Source organism: Rhinopithecus bieti, unplaced genomic scaffold (assembly GCF_001698545.2).
Source record: "Rhinopithecus bieti isolate Rb0 unplaced genomic scaffold, ASM169854v2 scaffold_2247, whole genome shotgun sequence".
In the NCBI taxonomy this organism is placed as follows: Eukaryota; Metazoa; Chordata; class Mammalia; order Primates; family Cercopithecidae; genus Rhinopithecus; species Rhinopithecus bieti.
In genome coordinates, this window is record NW_016803732.1 from 1,500,406 (window position 1) to 1,520,571 (window position 20,166).

Genomic DNA, 20,166 nt, shown 5'->3' on the forward strand with positions numbered 1-20,166 from the left:
ACCATAACCCTATACTATCTAGATAGCATACTGTTGAATTTTGCTGCTTTATCCAATCTGATAGTTTCTGCACTTTGTATTGTTTAGGTCATTTTTATGTAATACAATTACTAATCTGGTCGGATTTATATCTAAATTATATATATATTTATATATATTATATCTAAATATATAATATATTTATATTTATTATATCTAAATATATAATATATTTATATTATATCTTGCTAGTTGTTTTCTATTTGTACCATTTGTTCTTTGTTCCTTTCCCTCTCTTTTCCTACTTTCTCTTGTATTGTTTTTTAAATGATTCCATTGTATCTCCATTATTGGCTTATTAATTCTATCTTTTATTTATTTATTTATTTATTTATTTACTTACTTACTTATTGAGACAGAGTCTCACTCTCACCCAGGCTGGAGTGCAGTGGCGTGATTTTGGCTCACTGCAACCTCTGCCTCCCAGTTTGAGCGATTCTCCTGCCCCAGCCTCCCAAGTAGCTGGGACTGCAGGCACACACCACGACACCCAGCTAATTTTTGTATTTTTAGTAGAGATAGCGTTTCACCATGTTGGCCAGGCTGGTCTCAAACCCCTAACCTCAAGTGATCCTCCTGTCTCTGCCTCCCAAAGTGCTGGGATTACAGACGTGAGCCACCGCACCCGGCTAGTTATATCTCTCTTAAAAAGTTTTGATTGTTGGCCAGGTGTGGTTGCTCATGCCTGTAATCCCAACACTTTGGGAGGCTGAGATAGATGGATCACTTGAGCCCAGGAGTTCAAGACCAGCTTGGGCGACATGGTGAAACCCCAAATCTACAAAAAATACAAAAATTAGCTGGGTGTGGTGATGCATGCCTGTAGTCCCAGCTACTTAAGGGGCTGAGGTGGGAGGATTACTTGAGCCCGAGAAGTCGAGGTCGCAATGAGCCATAATGGCGCCACTGCACAGCCTGGGCAACAAAGTGAGACCCTGTCCCAAAAAATAAAAAAATTAAAGTTTTGATTGTTGCTCTAAAGCCACATGTTAAATATATGTTAAATATGGTAGCCACTTATTATATGTGGATATTTACATTTAAGTATAAAATAAAATGTTTCATGTGGCCAGTGGCTATCTTATTACTTAGTGCATAGATAGAACATTTTTATCATCATAGAAAGTTACATTGGTCAGCACTGCTTTAGGGTTTACTACTATATACATCTTTAACTTACCACATACAGCCTACAATATTATACTACTACATACATAAGAACCTTACAACCAGAATACATTACATTACAACCAGTATGCGTTCATTTCTTTTTTCCCATATCCTTTGTGATATTGTCGTCATGTATTTTATTTCTTCATCTATTGTAAATCCTACAATGTGTTGTTATATATTCAACTATCCTTTTTTTTTTAAGTTGTGGGATACATGTGCAGGACATGCAGGTTTGTTACATAGGTAAACATGTGCCATGGAGGTTTGCTGCACCTGTCAACCCCTCACCGAGGTATTAAGCCCCACATGCATTAGCTGTTTATCCTGATGCTCTCCCTCCCCCAGCCCCCTAACAAGCCCCAGTGTGTATTGTTCCCCTCTCTGTGTCCATGTGTTCTCCTTGTTCAGCTCCCACTTGTAAGTAAGAACATCCTGCATTTAGTTTTCTGTTCCTGTGTTAGTTTATGAGGATAATGGCTTCCAGTTTCATCCATATTCCTGCAAAGGACATGGTCTCATTCCTTTTTATGGCTGCATGGTATTCCATGGTACATAGGTACCACATTTTCTTTATCCAGTCTATCATTGATGGGCATTTGGGTTGATTCCATGTCTTTGCTTTTGTGAATAGTGCTGCAACAAATATACATGTGCATGTATCTTTATAATGGAATGATTTATATTCCTCTGGGTATATACCCATTAGTAATGGGATTGGTGGGTCAAATGGTATTTCTGGTTCTAGGTCTTTGAGGAAGACCACACTGTCTTCCACAATGGTTGAACTAATTTACATTCCCACCAACAGACTAAAAGCATTCCTATTTCTCCACAGCCTTGCCAGCATCTGTTGTTTCTTGATTTTTTAACAATTGCCATTCTGCCTGGCATGAGATGGTATCTCATTGTGGTTTTGATTTGCATTTCTCTAATGATTAGTGATGAGTTTTTTTTCTTATTTTTTTGGCCACATAAATGTGTTTTTTTGAGAAGTGTCTGTTCATGTCCTTTGCCCACTTTTTAATGGGGTTGTTTTTTTTCTTGTAAATGTGTTTAAGTTCCTTGTAGATTCTGGATATTAGACCTTTGTCAGATGGATAGATTGCAAAAATTTTCTCTCATTCTGTAGGTTGTCTGGTCACTCTGATGATTGTTTGTTTTGCTGTGCAGAAGCTCTTTAGTTTAATTAGATCCCATTTGTCAGTTTTTTGCTTTTGCTGCAATTGCTTTTGATGTTTTCCTCATAAAATCTTTGACTGTGCCTATGTCCTGAATGGTATTGCCTAGATTTTCTTCTAGAATTTTTAGAGTTTTTGGTTTTATATTTAAGTCTTTAATCCATGTTGAATTATTTTTTGTGTAAGTTTAAGGAAGGGGTCCAGTTTTAATTTTCTGCATGTGGCTAGCCAGTTTTCCCAGCACCATTCATTAAATAGGGAATCCTTTCCCCATTGCTTGTTTTTGTCAGGTTTGCCCTGGCCAGAACTTTGAAGATCAGACAGTTGTAGATGTGTGGTGTTACTTCTGAGATTTCTATTCTGTTCCGTTGGTCTATGTGTCTATTTTTGTACTTGTGCCATGGTGTTTTGTTTACTGTAGCCTTAGAGTATAGTGTGAAGTCTGGTAGTGTGATGCCTCCAGCTTTGTTCTTTTTGCTTAGGATTGTCTTGGCTATACAGGCTCTTTTTTGGTTCCGTATGAATTTTAACCTAGTGTTTTCTAATTCTGTGAAGAATGTCAATGGTAGTTTAATGGGAGTAGCATTGAAGCTATACATTACTTTGGGCAGTATGGGCATTTTCATGATGTTTATTCTTCCTATCCATGAGCATGGATGTTTCTCCATTTGTTTGTGTCCTCTCTGATTACCTTGAGCAGTGGTTTATAGTTCTCCTTGAAGAGGTCCTTCACTTCCCTTGTTAGCTGTATTCCTATGTGTTTTATTCTCTTTGTAGCAAATGTGAATGGGAGTTCATTCATGATTTGCTTCTCTGCTTGTCTGTTGGTGTATAGGAATGCTTGTGACTTTTGCACATTAATTTTGTATCCTGAGATTTTGCTGAAGTTGCTTATCAGCTTAAGAAGCTTTTGGACTGAGACAATGGGGTTTTCTAGATATACGATCTTGTCATCTGCAAACAGAGGTAGTTTGACTTCCTCTCTTCCTATTTGAATAATCTTTATTTTCTTTATCTTGCCTGATTGCCCTGGCCAGAACTTTGAATACTATATTGAATAGGAGTGGTGAGAGAAGGCATCCTTGTGTCGTGCTGGTTTTCAAGGGGAATGCTTCTAGCTTTTGACCATTCAGTATGATATTGGCTGTGGGTTTGTCATTAATGGCCCTTATTATTTTGAGATATGTTCCATGAATACCTAGTTAACTGAGAGTTTTTAACATAAAGGGATGTTGAATTGTACAAAGACCTATTCTGTGTCTAGTGAGGTAATCATGTGGCTTTTGTCTTTAGTTCTGTTTATGTGATGATCAACTATATTTTAAAGCAATTAAAAATAAGGGGAAATGTCTCTACATTTATTCTCATTTTTACTGTTTCTGGTGCTCTTCATTTCTTTGTATAGATGCAAAGAAATACTCCTTCTATTCAAAAGTTTTATTTTCTTTTTCTAGTGCAAGTGTGCTAGCGAGGAGTGCCTTCCTCTTTTATCTCACAGAATCTTTCACCTTCATTTTTGAAAAATATTTTTTTGCTGAGTATGGGATTCTAGGTGACAGTTTATTGTTTTCCTTTCAGCATTTTAATTATGTTGCTTTATTGTCTTCTGGCTTATATGGTTTCTGACCAGAAGTCAGCTCTAATTCTTGTGTTGTTCTTCTATATGTGAAGGTATCTTTTTTCTCAAGCTATCTTCAATATTCTCTTTATCTTTGGTTTTCAGTGGTTTGACTGTGATGTGCATATGTTATTTTTAAAATGTATTGCTTATTTTGCTTGGATTTCTCTGAGTTTGGATTGTCTCACATTCATTTTGGGACAGTCTTGACCCTTACCTATTGAAATATTTCTTCTCCCTCATTCTCTCTGTCTCTTTCTCCTTCTGAGACTTCAATACATATACGTTAGACCATATTTGATGTTGCACCACAGCTTTTGGAGCTCTGTGTTTTCACTTTTATTTCTTGTTGCGTTTTATTTTGGATAATTTTATTGACCTAGCTTCAAGTTCATTCATTCTTTTCTCAGCTATTGTCAGTCAGCTGATAGGCTTGTCAAATCCTTCAACTTTGATAGTGTATTTGTTTCTAGCATTTTTGACATTTAAAAATATAATTCAGTCTCTCTAATGAAAGGTTCCATCTATTCATATGTATTCCTCATGTTTTCTGTATGTTTTTTCATATATTAATCACAGTCCTGTCTGTTGCAGTGTCATGGTTATCTCTGGATCTGCCTGTTAATTGCTTTACCTTGACATTGGGTCATTTTTTCCTTGCTTTTTAAAAATGTGTGTATTTTGGAATTTGTGATTGAATGTTGGACATTGTGCGTAAAAGAAGAAGAGAGACTGAAATAAATGGCATTTATGCCCAGAAATGGCAACTCCTGTTCTTTCAGACTAGTGTAGGGGTTGAAGAGGTGAAGGGGTTGAAGAGCTGAGTTTGAGTTCTGCTGTTGTTATCATTACTCTCTGTTGTTATTATTACTCTCGGTGTCAAATTCCTCTAGTGGTGGACTGCCACTACCTTGTGCCTCTTGGGTCCTGGATCCAGAACTATTCTCATTGAGGTTCATTCTCTGCCCCCAGCTTTCAGCAGACCCTGCACACTGTCCGACAGAGGTGGTTACAGCCACTCTTCCCCTCCCCCAGTGCTAGGCTGCCGTTCCTTGATGTGCTGCATGAGGCTCCTGGTGGGGCAGGGGCATTCTTCTGGTTCAGCCTCAGTCTTAGGCAGGGCCTGCAGTCCTGGACCTTAGGGTGGGAACTTCTTAGCACTTCTGTTCGTCGTCCTACCTTAGCGGCAGCCAAATTCTGCCTTGTGTCTGTTAAGAGTTGTTTGAGGGACAGTTTCCTGCCTTTCCTCCAGTTGTAGCAACTCCTGCTTTGTACTAGTGCAGGGTCCTGGGCCTAAGAGGGTGTCATCCCCTGCCCCATGCGGAGGTGGCTGTTCCTCTCTGAAGCAGTGGAGCAGAAAAAGAAAATGAAGAAAACTCTTCAAGCACCTGGGCACGGGGCTAGTAAGGAAGGCTTCTGATCGATCCCTGGTTTATTTCTTCCCCTTCCCCGCAGCTCTGGAAGTGAGAGTTTGCTGCCCCTCCCCCCAGCAGCTGGAGGCTTTTGCTTCCTGTGGGGAAAGGATCCAGGGAAGTGGCCCCACACCTGCTCCACTGAGAGGTGCTCCCCCTTGGTCTCCTGCCCTGCCCAGCCTTTCCAGTGGGCCCAGTGGAAGGCTGTGGGGATGTGGGGAAATGCCTGTGAGAGAATGCAAACTCCCCTTGGGTCAGGAGCTCCCAATTCTAAACCAGCAAGCTCACCCACTCTCAGCCGGGAGGAGTTCACACAGTTCCTGTGTCCCATCTGTCCCCTCTTTGGAACTCAGTTCTCTTGGTTGATGCGTTCAAGACAAGTTATGATTTCGTAGATTGCCTGGTGTGTTATAACAGAAGTGACATTATCTGCATCCATCTATATCCTACCCAGAAACATAACTGCAATCCCACTGTATTAAGTGGCAGTCTCTCAAATGAACCCCAGGTGTTTATACATACATTTCTTTTAAGGGCCAGCACCATTAAGTATTTAATAATCACCTCTTTATTATTTATTTCCATCCTGTAAATGGATGTCTTTGATGTCAAAAGTAACAATTTAACCTTTAAGCCTAAATTAATCCTAATCTAAATATAGAAAATTTTCATGATAGTGTGGTCAATTAGAATGGTGAACACAGTTGGGGATGTTGAGAGAATCTCTGCGTAGTTATCAGAAAAAAATGTATCTAGCCTCTTTTTTCTGCACTAGCTAGTCATGGGGTTGCCGCCTTGTATAGTGATTATCAACATCCCATTAAAAGAAAGCTGAAGACTTTTTATTAAAAAATAACATGATGGCCGGGTGCGGTGGCTCAAGCCTGTAATCCCAGCACTTTGGGAGGCCCAGGCGGGCGGATCACGAGGTCAGGAGATTGAGACCATCCTGGCTAACATGGTGAAACCCCATCTCTACTAAAAAATACAAAAAACTAGCCGGGCGTGGTGGCGGGTGCCTGTAGTCCCAGCTACTCGGGAGGCTGAGGCAGGAGAATGGCGTAAACCCGGGAGGCGGAGCTTGCAGTGAGCTGAGATGCGGCCACTGCACTCCAGCCTGGGAGACAGAGCCAGACTCCGTCTCAAAAAAAAAAAAAAAAAAAATTAACATGATAGTCTGGGTGTGGTAGCTCACACCTGTAATCCCAGCACTTTGGGAGCACAAGGTGGGTCACTTGAGGCCTGGAGTTTGAGACCAGCCTGGGCAAACCCATCTGTACGAAACTATTTAAAAATCAGCCAGGCATGGTGGTGGGTGTCTGTAGTCCCAGCTACTTAGGGGGATGGCTTAGACCTGGGGTTTCAAGGCTACATTAAGCTATGACTGCACCACTGCCCTCCAACCTGGATGACGGAGCAAGATCCTGTCTCTAAAACATAAATAAAAATAACATGAGAAATTACCATAGGGTAAAATAATTAAGCAAGGGCCAAGCTTAGAAAAAACTGCCCTGTTCTGCACCTTCTGGCAAAAGTGGTGTTGGGTGCCATGGAGGTCAGGGAGGGTCTTCAAGAAAGGGCTTTGTGGAGGCTGTCTGTGCAGCAGGGCCCACCCGTGCAGGGAGCTCACACATCAGAGCCCCCTGGGGCAGAGTCCATGAGTGCCTCTTCCCAGTTCAGCTGCTAAGGGGGCCCCTCTCCGTCTGCCTGCCACGGACATCACCCTGTTCCCACCACTGGTGAATGGCTTCAGGATTCACCGTTAGCCCCACCAATGTGTCTTTTAGGTTTTATTACTGTTTTCTGAGGAAGAACTTGGCAGGTTGTCATTCAAGTTTCTTAAGAAGTACATGGAGTTAGCTGGCATATAATGGGTATGCTTTCAAGTTGCACACTAAGTCATGTTTCTGTTTCAGGACGTTTTTATTGTAAGTGTTGGAAACTTACCCCCTAAGGCTAAGGTTCTTATAAAAATTACCTACATCACAGAACTCAGCATCCTGGGCACTGTTGGTGTCTTTTTCATGCCCGCCACCGTAGCGCCCTGGCAACAGGACAAGGCTTTGAATGAAAACCTTCAGGTTTGTACGCATAAGATTTGAAGAAGCATTTTGGCGGCAGTCGAGGGAGGGTGGTGGAGAGCTGTGGAGGAATTTATGCATGGGGAGAAAAACATATAAAATAATCTTTTAGGCATCAAGTCAATTTTACTGACATTTATGCATTTAGATACATTATGTGCATAAAGTGAAAAGAATAAAAGATACAGATATCAATAAGCATATTTTTATTCTGCTTAATCACTCAAAAAATGTTATATCTGTAGTGCATGTTCATCATGAAGAACTAGGTAAGCACAGAGAATACAAATAAGCCAAAATAAGAAAATTAAAACCATCCTTTATCCTATCGCCCAGAGATAGCTACTAGTTAATGCTTTGGTATATCCCTCCAAACTTCCTACTTTGTATGTACAGCACATGTATAAAATGTGTGTGTGTGTGTGTGTGTGTATGCACACAGACATGTAGAGTTTTAAATCTCTGTCAAAATGGTCAGTTGTATTTTAGAAGTTCCTGTCATTCCGTGAGCAAACTTCCTGTGTTTCCCTACTTGAAAGTGAAACCAGCTGTCTTGCTGACAGTTGTGGCCTTGCCAAGATTACATTCAGTTTAGAGTCTCATTGTGAAACTTAATATATGCTTAGTTATACAAATATGTTTTTCTTTTAACAGGATACAGTAGAGAAGATTTGTATAAAAGAAATAGGAACAAAGCAAAGGTTAGTACCTAAAATATAAAACCTGTCAATTAATCATTCAATGTATATTAGTTTTCTGGTTTAAATTTCCATTTAGAATTGTTTGAAATAACTTCAGATAGAAACTTAAGATCGTAGACTGAGACAACTTTCTCTTCATTTTTGGTAGCTTCTCTTTGACTGTGTCTCTTGAGATGCCGTATGTGATTGAATTCATTTTCAGTGATACGCATGAACTGAAACAAAAGGTTAGTGCATCTTGGATTTGTTAAGAGCTCTTATTTTAACACTACTTTTATCTTATCAAAGCAATGCATGCACGTGGTTTCAAAGTGAAATAATGCTAACTAAAGCTTCTAACAAGAAGCAGCAGTCCTGCCCCTGATTCTCCCCAGACCAGTTTCCAGAGACAGTGAATCCCTTGGAATATTTGAGGTGTTTCTTTGATTTTGCCTCCAATTTTAAATATTAATTTTAATGATTTTCTTGATTCACCTGTTTCAGAAATTATCTTTTGACTTCCTGTTATGGAAGTTGGATGTGTAGCTCTTGCCCCCTCCACCCACCTCACTCCCTACTTTTCCTCTCCCCTTTATTCCAAAAGACCTGTTTCACAGTAGTCAGTGTTTGTTATGTAATGATGTTTACCACTGAGCCAAGAAATGATTAATATTATGATGAGTTTTTTTGTTTGTTTTGTTTTTTGAGACAGGGTCTTGCTCTGTCACCCAGACTAGAGTACAATGGTGCAGTCGTGGCTCACTTCATCCTTGACCTCCTTGGCTCAAACAATCCTCCTGCTTCAGGCTCCTGAGTAGCTAGGGCTACAGGCCTGTGCCACCACACCTGGCTAATGAAAAAAAAATAAAAAAGATTGTAGAGGCAGGGTCTCACCATGTTGCCCAGGCTTATCTCAGACTCCTGGGCTCATGAGATCCTTTTTGCTTTGGCTTCCCGAAGTGTTAGAATTACAGGTGTGAGCCACCACACCCAGCCTATTTTCCTTTTTAGAATTCTGCAGGAATTCCAGACCTTCTCTTTATCTCTGATATTCTGAAATTTCATAATAATATGATTTTCATTCATTGTATGTAACTGGTGGTCTTCAGTTCTGAGAAATTTTGTTGTATTAAAAAAAAAGTTCCTGTCTCTTGTGCCTTTCTGCAGTGCCTTTCTTTTTTTTTTGAGACAGAGTCTTACTCTCTCACCCAGGCTGGAGTGCAGTGGTACGATCTCAGCCCACTGCAACCTCCGCCTCCCGGGTTCAAGCGATTCTTGTGCCTCAGCCTCCTGAGTAGCTGGAACTACAGGTGCCCGCCACCACACCCAGCTAAATTTTCTATTTTTAGTAGAGACAGGGTTTCCCATGTTGGCCAGGCTGGTCTCGAACTCCTGACCTCAGGTGATTCACCCACCTTGGCCTCCCAAAGTGCTGGGATTATAGGCGTGAGCCACTACATAATGTTGGAGGAGTCCTCAGTAGCAACAAGAGAGTGCCAGCCCCGTTGCATGGGCGCTTTTCACGCCCCTACTTGTATCTCATCTGCCAACATATCATCGACCCCAGCAAGTCCTATGACCAACTCCAGTTTCAAGGGTGAAAATATAGCTGCTCCCTCGAGGCAGGAGGAACTTCAAGAGTCACATTGCAAAGGGGCACGCACACAGGAGTGGAGAGACTTTGTGGTCATGTCACACTCGAGCACACGCCTTTGCATTTGTTGTTGTAAGGCTTATTTACATTTTCAACAGCTTTTTTATATTCATGAAAATAAAATATACACATAAGGTATAATTCTGAGATTTCCGTTGAATTTTCTATATTAGTCTTCTAGGTTTTAATTATCTGATGTGCCGTCTGCTATACCCAGATAAGTCTAACTGAATGGGCAGATCTATAATCTTTGGATCCGGGGCTTGAGACTGTCTCACACGTACCTAAATTTGACTGTGTGAATCAACCTTCGGATTGCAGAAGGGTGACTGATATGCTCATGGTCTTCTAAAACCTGCATTTTGTTATTTTGGTTTTTTTGTTTTGTTTTGTGTGTGTGTGGTTTTTTTTTTTTTAGACGGAGTTTTGCTCTTGTTACCCAGGCTGGAATGCAGGGGTGTGATCTTGGCTCACTGCAACCTCCACCTCCTGGGTTCAAGCGATTCTCCTACCTCAGCCTCCTGAGTAGCTGGGATTACAGGCGCCCGCCACCACGCCCGGCTAATTTTTTGTATTTTTAGTAGAGACAGGGTTTCGCCAGGCTGGCCTCAAACTCCTGACCTCAGGTGATCCACCCGCCTCGGCCTCCCAAAACGCTGAGATTACAGGCATTAGCCACCGCACCCAGCCTACATTTCATTATTTTGGAATTTACCACTACTTTGTTGATTCTTAATAGAGTTATGTAAGCTATGCAAGGGTTTGCTCCATGACAGGTAAGTGCAGACTGCTAATATGGTGTTAATCCATTACTCACTTTGTTGTGGTGCTGTTTGTTTTGCAGCGTACAGACTGCAAAGCTGTCATTAGCACCATGGAAGGCAGCTCATTAGACAGCAGTGGATTTTCTCTCCACATCGGTTTGTCTGATGCCTATCTCCCAAGAATGTGGGTTGAAAACATCCAGAAAAGAAAGCGAGGTATACTCCTTTTACTTAGAAATAGGAGATGCTATTGAAAAAACGTTTCAGAATAAGTTGGTTAAACTTGCAAATTATTGATTGTCTTGAAAAACTAGCATTACAAAATGAACTCTCACATCCCAAGATTCTACAACTAAAAATATTTATGATATCAAGTATTCCAAACTTCTGACGTTTCGTCCAAAACCCTCATATGGATGATTTGCCTGTACATATTGGCATTTTTACCTTAAGCTCCACCAAAAGAACATGTTCTATCAGACATTACGTTGGGTATTCTGTATACTTTTTATACTTTTAAAATACTGATACTGGAAAAACAAATAAGCAATTACTTGTGGTTGGTAATAAGATTTTGTGTGGCTGTGACAAAGAGTCTCTTCCTAAGTTAAAATGAAAATAGAAACTTAGGCCAGGTGTAGTGGCTTACACCTGTAATCCCAGCACTTTGGGAGGCCAAGGCAGGTGGATCACTTGAGCCCAGGAGTTTGAAACCAGGCTGGGAAACATGGTGAGACCTTGTCTCTATAAAAAATTAAGAAAAAAAATTAGCCAGATGTGGTCACACACACCTGTGGTTTCAGCTTCTCAGGAGGCTGAGGCAGGGCGATCGCTTGAGTCCAGGAGGTTAAGGTTAAAGTGAACTGTGATCGTGCCACTGCATGCCAGCCTGGACAACAGAGGGAGACCCTGTCTCAAAAAAAAAAAAAAGGAAACTTACGTGATAGTAGTTAAGTATTGGTTAATTAATGGAACAAAAGGTATGTGTGTGTATTTTAGTAATCACAATGGCTTTTGTATATTCCTCTTAGAATAGTGTGTATGAGATATACGTATGTGTATATATATATTTGTTCTATAATGTTGATGCTATATGATTTTTCAGATATTAATTCTTGACCTCTCAGAAGTTTATGTCTTCTCCATTGGAAACTCCCAGCTCTAACATTCTACTTTTGATTGGAACTCCTAGTAGGCCATCTTGTTGTTAATTACATCTTATTCTTTCTGTTTTTATAGCATTAGGTTTACCTCACTAGAAAGTTTTGGAGTTTTCTAAGTAGACCTTTTCCAGTTGAAGTGACAAGAAGCTCCAGTCCAGCACCTTCTTTCTCCTTTCAGGCTTGCATGCTTGTCTTTCAACCCGATCTTGATGTCGACCTCCCTGACCTAGCCAATGAGAGTGAAGTGATTATTTGTCTCGACTGCTCCAGTTCCATGGAGGGTGTGACATTTTTGCAAGCCAAGCAAATTGCCTTGCATGCGCTGTCCTTGGTGGGTGAGAAGCAAAAAGTAAACATTATCCAGTTCGGCACAGGTGAGTGTGCTTTGGCCCTGGTCCTGCGTGTGCTTCCCCCACATGTGAATCACGCTCTGTAGAACTGACAGCTGTGGGTGCCTGACCCTGCCTATGCAGTGAGGAGCAGCCTAGTATGAAACTGAAGAACAAGAGCTCTGGAGCTGGACCCCCTAGGTCCAGATTCTAGCTGTACCACTCACAGGCTCTGTGTGTCACCTTGGGTGTGCTACTTGAACTTCTGGTGCCTCCGTTTCCTCATCTGCCATCTGAGGATAATTGTCCCTAGCTCAGTGTTGCTGTGAGGAGGATTGAGCTAATATATGTAAAGGATTTTTAAACTGTGCCTGTTCCACAGTAAGTGAGCTATAAATGCTACTGTTGTCATTAGCAGCTGAACCAAATGCAAAACCCTTGGTCTGTTGAGTAGGAGGTCCCAAGTCTAAGGACAAAACATTTGCCATCAGCACAGTCATAGAAAATCTGTAAGGAATGGTCTCAGGAAGCATCCAGCCAGCACCGCTAGAAGAGAGGTAGTGCCACCCTCCAGGTAGGGCCCAGGGACGTCTCAGCCACCAGAAGGCAGCACCTCGGGGATGAGAGGTGCGTAGAGTGGACTGAGGGGACAGTCCTGTCCTATTGATTCTCATCCTCTGTGCCATCCAGCAGAAGGCCCAGCCCCTTTTCCCCAGAGATGCAGTCTGCTGCTGCTGCTGGGACCGAGGTCGGATAAGCATGGGGAGTGCAAAGGGCATGAGCAGAGACTGTGGCCTTCCAGCGGCCAAGCTACTCAGGCCATTGCAATGCCCTGCACCTTTGCACAAGCGATCTGCGTGTACACATGGAATTCGACTGAACATTTTGCATAGTAAAGCACCACAGTTTGAATGCTCTATGATGTATTATTTAGAAAAATACTGTGGTGAATTTTTTTTTTTTTTTTTTTTGAGACAGAGTCTTGCTTTGTTGCCCAGGCTGGAATGCGGTGGTGCCATCTCAGCTCACTGCAACCTCTGCCTCCTGGCCTCAGCCTCACCAGTGGCTGGGATTACAGGTGCCCACCACCACACCCAGCTAATTTTTGTATTTTTAGCAGAGACAGGGTTTCACCATGTTGACCAGGGCTGGTCTTGAACTCCTGACTTCAGGTGATCCACCCACATTGGCCTCCCCAAGTGCTGGGATTGCAGGCATGAGCCACCATGCCTGGCCTGTGGTGAATCTTTTGTATGTTAAAATTATCAGTTTTCTAAAAAGAAAGGTACACACATAAATATATAACATCCTTTACAACAGCCGTGATGGTATGAAGTAACATTATTGTTTGTTAGTGGTCAAGCAAGTGAACGTGTGGAAGCGGCACCTCATGCTGATCTTATTACACAGGTTACAAGGAGTTATTTTCGTATCCTAAGCATATCACAAGCAATATTGCGGCAACAGAGTTCATCATGGTGAGTGCAAGAGGCTTCCTGTATCTCTTGGGTCTTTTCCTACCACGCTTTAGGGGGACCTCCAGGGCTTAGGCCCCTCAAACCACCATCAGAGCACCCCTAGTCCTGTGGTTTTTGTATATTGGTGGGGTCTTTATTTCATTAATTAAAATGATAATAAACTCATTAAGGAAAATTGGAAATTAAAAGAACAGAAAGAAAAAATCCACCCGTGTCCTACCACCCTAATGCAACTAGCATTAACAGCTTTGAGAAGTTTTCTTCTGTCCTTTGTTTTTTTTCCTCTTAAAATGCAGCCAGCTTCATCTAAAAGGGTTGAGATTTAAAAAAAAAAAAAGAGAGAGAAAAGAAATGCTGGGCGTGTTGGCTCACACCTGTAATCTCAGCACTTTGGGAGGCCAAGGCTTGTGGATCACCTGAGGTCAGGAATTCGAGACCAACCTGGGCAACATGGTGAAACCTCATCTCTATTTACAATACAAAAAATGAGCCAGGTGTGGTGGCAGACACCTGTAATCCCAGCCACTTGGGAGGATGAGGCAGGAGAATCACGTGAACCCAGGAAGTGGAGGTTGCAGCGAGCCGAGAATGTGCCACTGCACTCCAGCCTGGGCAATGACGGAGTGAGACTCCATCTCAAAGAAAAAAAAGAAAGAAAGAAAATAAAATAATAATAAAATTGAGCAAGCTGAGACTGACCAGCTGCCTCAGCCAGACTGGCAAATCCAGGGCTGATTGGATGGGACATTTCTTCCCGTAGACGTCATAGTCCTCTGGAAACTGTAAAAAATCAAATAAGCATGAGGTGATAATATTACAGCTACTGCGTGACATCAAATAAACTAAAAGGACATACGTTTAGTTGTTTCACAAGTGTATAATTAGCGAAAGAAAATATTTTCAGTGTCACTATCTCTCTACACTGTCCTTAGATGTGTCAGTGATGACAGCAAATGGTGACTCTATCCAACAAGGAGAACATAATCTTTCACTTAATTTCCTCCAGTCGGCCACACCTACCATGGGGAACACAGACTTCTGGAAAACGCTCCGATATCTTAGCTTATTGTACCCGGCTCGAGGGTCACGGAACATCCTCCTGGTATCTGATGGGCACCTCCAGGACGAGAGCCTGACGTTGCAGCTGGTGAAGAGGAGCCGCCCCTACACCAGGTTATTCGCCTGCGGTATCGGGTGAGTCTCGGAGAGCTGGTCACACAGTCCAGACCCACGGGGAGGTCTTCTTGTTGGCCTGCACAGAACTCTTGCAAGCTTGGAAGCTGACACTAGAGTACAGAAGCCTTACAGCACAGAGGGATGGGGCTCCGGGCTCCCAGCCAGACTGCCTAAGTCTCAGAACCTGGGTTGGCCACTCATCAGCTGTGTGACCTGGGGCAAGTTCCTTAACCTCTCATCTGTAAAACCAAGATGATCATGAAAATACCTACGTCCTAGGGTTGCTGAGGAATAAATGAACTCATACATAGAAAGCACTCAGAACACAACTGACCCAAAAAGCACCAAATCGATATTAGATGTTATTATTTAGCATAAGAATCCATATCTAGGCCGGGCGCGGTGGCTCAAGCCTGTAATCCCAGCACTTTGGGAGGCCGAGATGGGCGGATCACAAGGTCAGGAGATCGAGGCCATCCTGGCTAACATGGTGAAACCCCGTCTCTACTATAAAAAATACAAAAAACTAGCCAGGCGTGGTGGCGGGCACCTGTGGTCCCAGCTACTTGGGAGGCTGAGGCAGGAGAATGGCGGGAACCCGGGAGGCGGAGCTTGCAGTGAGCTGAGATCCAGCCACTGCACTCCAGCCTGGGCGACAGAGCCAGACTCTGTCTCAAAAAAAAAAAAAGAATCCATATCTCTAGCTTGTCCCACTGGCCTGGGCACATGTCCTCACTGGCTGTGCTGGACTCGTGCTGAGAGCACATGACCTCCAGGCAGACCTCACCGGGCTGCTAACGGACAGAAGCTATAACTACCAGTAACCCATGTTAAGGATCTTCTAGTCAATGTTACGATCATCACCAGTTAATATGGAGGGTAAAGACAAGTCCAGTCTTTATCCATAGGTTGAAAAACATCTTGGAAATTATTTTCATAAGCTCTTTTCTGAAAAATAATTGATCTTTTCTTTAATATTTCAGGAGGAACTTCTCTAAGCAAGGAGCTCTTGAGAGTTGTAGAATTGTTGTAGAGAGAAAAGTAATAGGGCACTTGTCATTTAAATGGCAGAGATGCCCTTTGCTGGAGTGACAGTTGCTTCTTTATGCCTTTTGCTATGTTGATATGTATCAGATTTTAAGAGGTAGACTTTATTCAGTCTTTGCCAGCTCTAGGCCTTTGGGATCAGATTCAGGCAATATTGTTATTGATGGAAATTAAGTTGATATCTTTGTCAACATTCTGATACCTTATAGGGTTGTTTTTAGAGTCAACTACTCCCTCCCTCAGTGAACCGAAAGTCAAGAATTTCAACTTTTTTTCTGTTTGAAGGACAAGTCAGTCCTCTGATAGATGGGAGCTTAAATTAGCCAGACTTTCAGATGTTTCCTCCTATTATCTCTCTCTGTTTAACCTCAGCTACACACGAATACATTCTTCCCCACGCCACGTCTCTCCTATTGAGCTGTGAGCTTTCTCAACACTGTTAACATGTACTTCAAAAATATTTCTCCAGTGTCTTAAAAATTAAAACATGTGAAATGTAATCAGTCCTACAGCAAATCGTCACATCCTAAGGATTTTGTCCCAGTGTGGTGCCGGAGTATTTGAATATTTTAATGCAAAATCCAAGCACAGTTGGAGAAAACAGGTATGTTTTTTAAACATCTGGTGTTATATTTACATTTGGAAATCTCACATTCTTCCAAGGCTAAGAAATAGGAACATCTGTGTTTCCTTGAGTGCGAGGGGAGCTGTAAAGAGGCAAGTGCTGCCACAGGTGTGAGCCCTGCCTCAGGACGGCACCAGTGGGAACACAGGAGTTCCTCAGCAGGTCATTCTCCCAGCTCATAGTTTGATTTCTGCCTTAAAAATAATGGACTGATGTTTTTAAGTGAATTATTGAATATGTTTTGCTGAAATTAATTTTCCTTATTATGATAAAATTTAGCATTTTAAACTTTGATTTTTATTTTTTTTTATTTTATTATACTTTAAGTTCTAGGGTACATGTGCATAACGTGCAGGTTTGTTACATATGTATACTTGTGCCATGTTGGGTATATACCCAAAGGATTATAAATCATGCTGCTATAAAGACACATGCACACGTATGTTTTTTTTTTTTTTTGAGACAGAGTCTCGCTCTGTCGCCCAGGCTGGAGTGCAGTGGCACCATCTCGGCTCACTGCAAGCTCCGCCTCCCAGGTTTGAGCCATTCTCCTGCCTCAGCCTCCCGACTAGCTGGGACTAGAGGCGCCCGCCACCAAGCCCGGCTAATTTTTTTGTATTTTTAGTAGAGAAGGGGTTTCACCGTGTTAGTCAGGATGGTCTCGATATCCTGACCTTGTGATCTGCCCACCTCGGCCTCCCAAAGTGCTGGGATTCCAGGCGTGAGCCACCACGCCCAGCCATTTTAACCATTTTTCAGTGTACAATTGAGTGGTATTAGCTGCATTCACAAGGCTGTGCAACCATCACTGTCTTCCAACTATTTCATCGGCCCAAACAGAAACTACGTACTCATGAAACAGTAACTCCACTTCCCTCCTACACCCAGCGCCTGCTAACCACGACTGTATGTTCCGTCTCTGTGACTTTGCCTATTCTGAGTATCTCATATAAGTGGAGTTATAGGACATTGTTCATTTATGTCTGGCTTATTTCACTTAGCATGATGTTTTTAACATCCATCTATGTTGTAGCATGTGTCAGAATTTCCCTTCTTTTTAAAGCTGAATAATATTCCATTGTATGGAGAGACCACATTTTGCTTATCCGTTCACCTATCAGTGGACACTGGGGTTCTTTCTGTCCTTTGGCTATTGTGAATAATGCTGCTATGACCATTGGTATACAAGTGTCTGTGTGAGTCTGCTTTCAATTCTGGATACGTGCGTAGTGTGGGATTGCTGGATCACATGGTCGTTCTATGTTTAGTTTTTTGGGGAATTGCCATGCTGTCTTCCATAGCAGCTGCATCATTTTACATTCCCACCACCAGTGCACCAGCATTCCAGTTTTTCCACATCCTCACCAACACTCATCATTCCTTTCTTTTCCATATTGACTGAAATCAATTGGCTTTTCTTTGGTTTGTTTTGGTTTTTGAGACACAGTGTTGCTCGGTCATCTAGGTTGGAGTGCAGTGGTGCAATCATAGCTCACCACAGCCTTGACTTCCTGAGCTCAAGTGATCTTCCCACCTCAGCCTCCAGAGTAACTGGGACTACAGACGTATGCCGCCACTTTTTTCCTATTGTTTTTTATTTGTTTGTTTGGTTTTTGTTTGCTGTTGGTGTTTTTTGAGACAGGGTATCACTTTGTCACCCAGGCTGGAATGCAGTGGTGCAACCTTGGCTCACTACAGCCCTGACATCCTGGTCTCAAGCCATCTTCTTCCCTCATCCCCCAAGTAGGTGGGACTGCAGGTCCACACCACCACACCTGGCTAATTTTTTGTATTTTTTGTAGAGACAGGGTTTCGCCATGGGCCCAGGCTGGTCTCGAATCCCAAGCTCAAGCAGTTTTGTGTGCCTTGGCCTCCCAAAGTGCTGAGATTACAGGCATGAGCCACTCTACCCAGCCAGCACTTGTTTTTTTAATAACAACTATCCCACTGGGTGTGAAATGGAACCTCACTGTGGTTCTGATTTGCACTTCCCTTATGACTAGTGACGTCAAGCATCTTTTCATGCACTTGTTGGCTTTTGTGTATCTTCTTTGGAGAAATATCTATTCCAGTACTGGAATCTACTCTTACCAAGGTTGCACATTAGTAATTAGCTAATGGAATAATTTCAGGTTGCTTTGTAAATGTAAAGGATGTGATCATGCTATTATTTAAAATTCTAGCTGGGCATGGTGGCTCATGCCTATAACCCCAGCACTTTGGGAGGCTCAGGTGGATCACCTGAGGTCAGGAGTTCGAGACCAACCTGGGCAACATGGTGAAACGCCATCTCTACTAAAAATACAAAAATTAGCCGGGTGTGGTGCCACACGCCTGTAGTCCCAGCTACTTGGGAAGCTGAGGCAGGAAAATCACTTGAACCTGGGAGGCGGAGGTTGCAGTGAGCCAAGATTGTGCCACTGCACTCCAGTCTAGGTGACAGAGGAGGACTCCATCTCAAAATAAAATAAACAAAATAAAATAAAATTATGTTTAAAATCTTTTTGGGAAAGTGCCCTGTAGCAGGAGGGAGAGAAAGTACTGAAGAGTTATAAAATTCCCAAATAATTGAATGTATACTTTGTTTTAAATGTGAAGTAACTATTTGCTGGATGGAGCATTGAAAGAGAAATAATTCCTCTTTTATAAACAGATAGAAGACCAAATGACTAGGCTATGTTCTCCAAGCTGCCACTCTGTCTCGGTCAAATGGCAGCAACTCAACCCAGATGCGCCTGAGGCCCTGCAGGCCCCAGCCCAGGTGCCGTCCTTGTTTCACAACGATCGACTCCTTGTCTACGGATTCATTCCTCACTGCACACAGGTAAGAAGGCGCAGAGGTTGTTATTCTATGGGCAGACCAATATATTTTGCTATTTTTTTTCTGTCTTCTTCCCTCCCCTTCTTACCAGCAGATTTTCTTCTTCTGGGAACATAGCTGGTGGTTAGCCAGGGCTTTGGGGAGGCTTCTAATTTTTATTGAAAGGGGAGACGAAATCACCAAAAGAATTTCTGTTAAACCAAGACACTGCAGAGTGGAAAGGCTAATGAGGAATTTATTTTTTTTTTCCCATTTCAGGCAACTCTGTGCGCACTAATTCAAGAGAAAGAATTTTGTACAATGGTGTCAACTACTGAGCTTCAGAAGACAACTGGAACTGTAAGATTCAAAACCTAAACTATCGACCCATTGTTTGAAAGTTATGATGTTATATTTCCATATGTAATGCTCCATGTCAAGCTTGTCCAACCCACGGCAGCTTTGAATGCAGTCCAACACAAATTCGTAAACTTACTTTCTTTTTTTTTTTTTATTATACTTTAAGTTCTAGGGTACATGTGCACAATGTGCAGGTTTGTTACATATGTATACATGTGCCATGTTGGTGTGCTGCACCCATTAATTCATCATTTACATTAGGTATAACTCCTAATGCTATCCCTCCCCACTACCCCCTCCCCACAATAGGCCCTAGTGTGTGATATTCCCCTTCCTGTATCCAAGTGTTCTCATTGTTCAGTTCCCACCTGTGAGTGAGAACATGCGCGGTTTGGTTTTCTGTTCTTGCGATAGTTTTCTGAGAATGATGGTTTCCAGCTGCATACATGTCCCTACAAAGGACATGAACTCATCCTTTTTTATGGCTGCATAGTATTCCATGGTGTATATGTGCCACATTTTCTTAATCCAGTCTGTCACTGATGGACATTTGGGTTGATTCCAAGTCTTTGCTATTGTGAATAGTGCC

The 20,166-nt window shown here is 42.3% G+C and overlaps 1 protein-coding gene across 1 annotated transcript in view; it reads left to right on the forward strand.

Annotated features, from left to right (window-relative positions):
• The window catches only part of PARP4 (poly(ADP-ribose) polymerase family member 4), a 94,972-nt gene that overhangs the window by 44,172 nt on the left and 30,634 nt on the right, over positions 1-20,166 (forward strand). The window contains exons 18-28 of the mRNA XM_017852323.1: positions 7,337-7,501; positions 8,156-8,202; positions 8,351-8,429; positions 10,680-10,815; positions 11,727-11,728; positions 11,941-12,136; positions 13,502-13,569; positions 14,576-14,763; positions 16,297-16,396; positions 19,071-19,241; positions 19,497-19,577. Coding sequence (XP_017707812.1) covers positions 7,337-7,501; positions 8,156-8,202; positions 8,351-8,429; positions 10,680-10,815; positions 11,727-11,728; positions 11,941-12,136; positions 13,502-13,569; positions 14,576-14,763; positions 16,297-16,396; positions 19,071-19,241; positions 19,497-19,577 — 1,233 coding nt within the window. The remainder of the gene's footprint in view (positions 1-7,336; positions 7,502-8,155; positions 8,203-8,350; positions 8,430-10,679; positions 10,816-11,726; positions 11,729-11,940; positions 12,137-13,501; positions 13,570-14,575; positions 14,764-16,296; positions 16,397-19,070; positions 19,242-19,496; positions 19,578-20,166) is intronic.